This window comes from Stomoxys calcitrans, chromosome 1 (assembly GCF_963082655.1).
Source record: "Stomoxys calcitrans chromosome 1, idStoCalc2.1, whole genome shotgun sequence".
Taxonomy (NCBI): domain Eukaryota; kingdom Metazoa; phylum Arthropoda; class Insecta; order Diptera; family Muscidae; genus Stomoxys; species Stomoxys calcitrans.
In genome coordinates, this window is record NC_081552.1 from 37321618 (window position 1) to 37328353 (window position 6736).

Genomic DNA, 6736 nt, shown 5'->3' on the forward strand with positions numbered 1-6736 from the left:
GGTTGCCTTATGTACTTACATATGTACCAAAATTCATAGCTCTAACACAGCGTGCTAAGTTCGGCCAGGCCGCATCTTATATAACCTCCACCATGGATCGCATTTGTCGAGTTCTTTGCGCGATATCTCTTTTGAGGCAAACAAAGAATAATGAAAAATAATTGTTATGCTATTGGAGATATATCAAGTTCTAGTCCGATTCGGACCATGCGTAAATTGAATGTTGAAGACCATAAGAGAAGTCATTAGATAATATTTCAGTCCATATGAATAAGAACTTCGCCTTGTAGGGACTCAAGAAGCGATTCAGACCATATTGGACACGTATGTTGAAGGCCGTTGTACAAAATTTTAGCTAAATCGTATAAGAATTGCGCCCTCTTAAGGCTTAAGAAGTCAAGATCCCAGATCGGTTTATATGGCAGATATCAGGCTATAGACTGATTTAAAACATACTAAGCACAATTGTTGGAAGTGATACCAAAACACCACGTGCAAAATCTCAGCCAAATCGGATAAGAATTGCTCAAGACCTAAGATCGGTTTATATGGCAGCTATTTCAAAACATGGACCGACCTACACTTATAAGAAGTATTTGTGCAAAATTTCAAGAGGGTGGCTTTACTCCTTCGAAAGTTAGCGTGCTTTCGACAGACGGACATGGCTAGATCGACTTAAAATGTCATGACGATCAAGAATATGTATACGTCTTGGATGCATAATTCGAGGTGTTACAAACAGAATGACGAAATTGGTATACCCCCCATCCTATGGTGGAGGGTATAAAATACCAAATAGTACCCATTGCAGTTCTAGACGTACTCTCCCACTTCCACATCAATTTTCTAAATTATTTTTCTCCAACCCTTTATTTTTCGAGACTCTCGGTCGTGAACCTATTCACTATTCCATACTGTTTTGTTACCTGTTAGCACCTTTAAATTTTTTTATATCTGAAAGGGGGCGGGCGGACTCTCCCCCTTACCCTTATTTTCACAAACGAAGATGGGCTGGGCTTTTTAAGCGAAATTTTGTATGCTCTCTTTTATTAACCTAAAACCAAAAATATTGTATCCAAATTTGCGATGGGGTACCTAAGGGTGGGGTGGGGCCTTCAAAACCCACCAAATATATTTATAGACCAATCACGATGATATGGGACACAAATGATACGAAAACGTATCTGATATCCAATTGTTGGACCATGTGTTTGGACATATTTACCGACCATGGCAATATGAATATAGAATACGAATCTGATATCCGAATGTTGGACAAAGTTTCTGGGGGTATACCCTTTCCCCAAAACACCCCCCAAACAGGACTTATTTACTGACCATGGCAATATGGGGCTCAAATAAAAGGTATTCGGGAGTACATTACGAATATGGTCAGGAATAAGAAAAATATGTTTTATAATTTGTTGATATCGGAAGGGGTTGGACCCTCCCCGTTATCCCAAAAGTACCAACCCAAATCACAAGTGGACCGATAAAGACAATATGGCTATCAAATGAAAGGTATTGAAGAGTAGAATACGTATATGGTAATAAAAATTGGTTTCAAGTACCCAGAAAGTCGCCCTAGCTAAATGTTGCCCTAAAAAGTCTAAATAACGACAAATTGGTCGTCCATATCTATATGGGGCTTAAATGAAAGGTATTCTGGAGTAGATAACGAATCTAGCTTACAAAATCAGATCGAAGTGTAGAGGGTCACCCCACCCCCTAAGAACTACCTAAATGGGCATATGACCCATCATGACTATATGAGACTCGGTTTGTTTGTTTGTTCCGTAAAATCAAAAAAAAAAAGGAAACATAGGTTATATAATTTTTAGATATCGGATGGTGACTGACCCTCCCCCTTACACCAAAATCGCCACCCAAAACCAAAACAGGACTGAGGGGCACAATATGGGTATCAAATGAAAGGTATTGCAGACTAAAAAATGAATATCATATTGAATTTTGGGTCCAAGTACCCAGTGGGCCGCCCCAACCCAAAAACTCCTCTAAACAGAAATATTCGACGTTCCTATCAATATGGGACTCAAATGAAAAGTATCCGGCATTAGATTACAAATATGGCATAAAAAATTAGGTCCAAGTAATGAGAGGTCGCCTCACCCACAAATGGGCATATCGGCCGTATGGGATATTTGGGAGTAGATTAAAAATATAACATTAACATTTGCGTTCGAGTCAAGCTGGCTCTTTTCCTCATAAAAATACATCAAATAGATTAATTGACCCATTATGACAATATGGGACTCAAATGAAAGGTATTTGAGAGAAGAAAACGAATTTGATATCCAATTTTGGGGGTACACCCTAAATTGACCCTTCAACTGAACTTTACTTCCGACTATAGCAATATGGAGCTCAAATCAACGGTATTTGGGAGTAAACAACGAATTTGATATCTATTTTCAAGGCAAAGTGTCGGTAGCCTCCGCATGGCCTCCCCGGACTCATATGAAATGTTTCTGAAAGTAGAGCACAAATCTTATATTTACTTTGATGGCCAAGTGACCACCCCCCAAATACCCCCTTTACCCGAAATATTTACCAATACCGTAATATGGGGCTCAAAAGAAAGGCATTTCGGGGGTAGAGTAAAAATTTGCCCAGGAACCGAACAGGAGCAAACTTTTCATACATCAATGAGCGTTTTCCGATTCAAGTTGAGTTTATCAACGTTAGGGGGCCTTCTTCATAGCCGAGTTCGTATGGTGTGCCGTAGTGCGACACCTCTTTGGGGAGAATTTTTTACATGACCATGCATGGTATGGTACCTCGCAAATGTCGCCAGCATTAAGAGGGGATAACCACCGCTTTAAATTTTGTCCGAAGTTCTGCCAGGATTCGAACGCAGACGTTCAGCGTCATAGGCGGACATAGGCTACAGTAGCACGATAGGGCGAAGTGTCCCCACCCTAAATAGATATTAGTGTGTTAAAGAAGGCACAGCGGAGCGGGCCCTGTCCAGCTAGTTATACCCTCCACCATAAGATGGGGGGTATACTAATTTCGTCATTATGTTTGCAACTACTCGAAATATTCGTCTGAGACCCCATACAGTATATATATTCTTGATCGTCGCGACATTTTATGTCGATCTAGCCATGTCCGTCCGTCTGTCCGTCCGTCCGTCTGTCTGTCGAAAGCACGCTAACTTCCGAAGGAGTAAAGCTAGCCGCTTGAAATTTTGCACAAATACTTCTTATTAGTGTAGGTCGGTTGGTATTGTAAATGGGCCATATCGGTCCATGTTTTGATATAGCTGCCATATAAACCGATCTTGGGTCTTGACTTCTTGAGCCTCTAGAGTGCGCAATTCTTATCCGATTGGAATGACATTTTGCACGACGTGTTTTGTTATGATATCCAACAACTGTGCCAAGTATAGTTCAAATCAGTCCATAACCTGATATAGCTGCCATATAAACCGATCTTGGGTCTTGACTTCCTGAGCCTCTAGAGGGCGCAATTCTTATCCGATTGGAATGAAATTTTGCACGACGTGTTTTGTTATTATATCCAACAACTGTGCCAAGTATGGTTCATAACCATAACCTGGTATAGCTGCCATATAAACCGGGTCTTGGGTCTTGACTTCTGTAGCCTCTAGGGGGCGCAATTTTTATCCGATTGAAATGGAATTTCGCACGACGTGTTTTGTTGTGATACCCAACATCTGTGCCAAGTATGGTTCAAATCGGTTCATAACCTGATATAGCTGTCATATAAACCGATCTTGGGTCTTGACTTCTTGAGCCTCTAGAGGGCGCAATTCTTATCCGATTGGAATGAAATTTTGCACGAATTATTTCTTTATGATATCCAATAACTGTGCCAAGTATGGTTGAAATCGGTTCATAACCTGATATAGCTGTCATATAAACAGATCTGGGGATTTGACTTCTTGAGCTTCTACAGGGCTCAATTCCTATCCGATTTGGCTGAAATTTTGGATGACGTATTTTATTCTGACTTTCAACAACTGTGTCAAATAAGGTTCAAATCGGTTCATAACCTGATAGAGCTGCCATATAAACCGATCTGGGATCTTGATCCCTAGAGGTCGCAATTATTATCCGATATGCCTGAAATTTTGTACGACGGATCCTCTCATGACCATCAACAAACGTGTTTATTATGGTCTGAATCGGTCTATAGCCCGATACAGATCCCATATAAATCGTTCTCTCTATTTTACTTCGTGAGCCCCAATGGGCGCAATTCTTATAAGAATTGGCTGAAATTTTACACAGGTCTCCAACATATAATTTAATTGTGGTCCGAACCGGACCATATCTTGATATCGTTTTAATAGCAGAGCAACTCTTTTCTTATGTCCTGTTTTGCCTAAGAAGAGATGCCGGGAAAAGAACTCGACAAATGCGATCCATGGTGGAGGGTATATAAGATTCGGCCCGGCCGAACTTAGCACGCTTTTACTTGTTTTTTATATAAGAAGATATCAGAACTTACGGCTTTTTACTAAAGCAATGTAATAGCATTTGCACCCTCGACATCCATAGTTTTATTCTGAATTTTTAACGGATACGCAGAAATGACAAGAAGTGAATTAATTTTGATTTATCCCCGGCGTATTTTTCAGTAATCATCTCTATATTTGTATGTTGGAAAAACCTACCAAAAATTGAGGTCAGCCTACCAACCTACCAATTTTGGTAGGAACCTACCATGAACGGCAACACTGCTAGTAATATATATTTTCAATATATTGGGTTGCCCAAAAAGTAATTGCGGATTTTTCATATATTCGGCGTTGACAAATTTTTTCACAGCTTGTGACTCTGTAATTGCATTCTTTCTTCTGTCACTTATCAGCAGTTACTTTTAGCTTGCTTTAGAAAAAAAGTGTAAAAAAGTATATTTGATTAAAGTTCATTCTAAGTTTTATTAAAAATGCATTTAATTTCTTTTAAAAAATCCGCAATTACTTTTTGGGCATTCCAATATTTCCTTTTCCTTCCAATGTGCCTTATTGGCACTGTCTCTCTCTGAATGTCCATATGTAAATATAATGTAATTTGGGGCCATGAGAGCTCGTACGAATATTCTCGCACACATGTTCTAAAGGTAAAACTTTAGTTATAAATTAAGTTGTTTTATTTAAGTTTACTTTGTGAAATATTCATAACTGTATGTTTTGTTTTAACTCCAAATGATAGCGAGTTGATTTATTAAGATGAAAAGGACAAAAGTTTTCTGCGTTTATACATCCCATAACACCACTACATGTGTGTGGGTGTGGTGTATATTCAGCAAGAAGATGTTTGTAGCATGAATATTTTAGTACCCTGCTTTACTTCAAGTGTTGGGATTTTTCCTCTTTTGATGGTTAGATGGATGAAGTTGAAGAAGGTAGGCTGCGGCAGCAGACAGTAGGCAGTTCTTGGTGGGTGGTAGTGTTTTGTGTTGGAACCTTTCCAATATTTCATACAAATTAATTCTCCAAGAAATATGATTGTAGTTGGAGGATTTATCGCCAGAAAATAAATATCCTACAGTATCAGCAATGACACAGGACATTGTGTGGATATTTTTTGAAGTATTCCCCTATGTGGTAATTTTTGGACAGAAGCATATGGATTATATTCAACTGGCTTTAGGGCAAATTTCTTTGAAATGTTGTTTTGTAGCTTTTAGAAATTTAGAATTTCTTGCAGTGCAACAATCATTGTATACCTTATTCGTAAAAATTGCTAAGAGTATTTTTCCCAGAATTACCATTTCATATTGCTCTTTGTTTTCAATGAATTCTCTTTTTTTTTACGGAGCAGTCGTTGACATTTCGCATTGAAATTCAAGCGATCTAGCCAATGTTGAAACAATTTTTGCTGTCAACAGCAAAAGATGGGCTTCATTTTAAATAACTCAACAATGTCATCTGGCTTTAGCTAGGTTTTTGCTGATTTCAAGAACTTGTTGTTGTTGGTTTTTCCAAGTCATAATCATAATCTATATAAGTTGGGCAGATGATGTAAGAATTCTTATTCAGTTTGTAAAGAACTTTTCCGCAAGATATAATCATCACAGAATATACCACACAAAATAAAATGGATAAATCTAAGACAACGTTCCTATTTCTATATCTAAGTAAGTTTTGGTTAAACCTTCACCAATTTGTTTAGAATCTAATACATGACTCCTAGTTTCCAGTTCCTGTCTTATGGCATATGCTGCCCCCAGACCCCAGGACCTTGATGATGAGGAGGATGTCAATGGTGTCAATGAAGTCATACCCAAGTTCATAAACCAAAGTCTGGATTACAATGCTGTGGTTGGTCACTTTAAGGACTTTTTCATGTATTTACCCGTAATGTTTACCACTCTGAAAGAAACCATGTCTGGTTTCCCGAAATTTGCTGAAGGTGTGAAAATTTTATCCTCCAGTATTGGCCCCACACCTGAGGAACCCAACTGTAAATGCAAAGCATCAACGCCGACAGTGCTAAGTAGCAATGATATCGATTGATATTATTATTGAATAGGATAGATATTCCTAAATGGATACCGAATAAAGTTATGTGTTGTTATTTGTTATTGAGATTAGTGAAGTGTTTTTGTTGTTTGCCAAAAATAAATGTGGCTAGGCACATGGGGCTCAATCAGAAGGGAGAAAGGCAGCACTATCATGTTTCAACGTTTGTTTTTTATACCCTCCACCATAGGATAGGGGTATACTAATTTCGTCATTCTG

The 6736-nt window shown here is 38.5% G+C and overlaps 1 protein-coding gene across 1 annotated transcript; it reads left to right on the plus strand.

Annotated features, from left to right (window-relative positions):
• The first annotated feature begins 6092 nt into the window (after window positions 1-6092).
• LOC106094754 (uncharacterized) lies at window positions 6093-6511 on the plus strand. Its single transcript, XM_013261991.2, has 2 exons — window positions 6093-6132; window positions 6189-6511. The coding sequence occupies exons 1-2, from the start codon at window positions 6093-6095 to the stop codon at window positions 6509-6511; spliced, it is 363 nt and encodes a 120-aa protein (XP_013117445.2).
• The last annotated feature ends 225 nt before the right edge of the window (window positions 6512-6736 follow it).

Bases quoted from the DNA above. Each gene is read 5' to 3' on its own strand.
- LOC106094754 (XM_013261991.2), top strand. From the start codon at position 6,093: ATGGATAAATCTAAGACAACGTTCCTATTTCTATATCTAA. The intron at 6,133-6,188 runs GTAAGTTTTGGT...CATGACTCCTAG, and splicing joins GTTCCTATTTCTATATCTAA to TTTCCAGTTCCTGTCTTATG.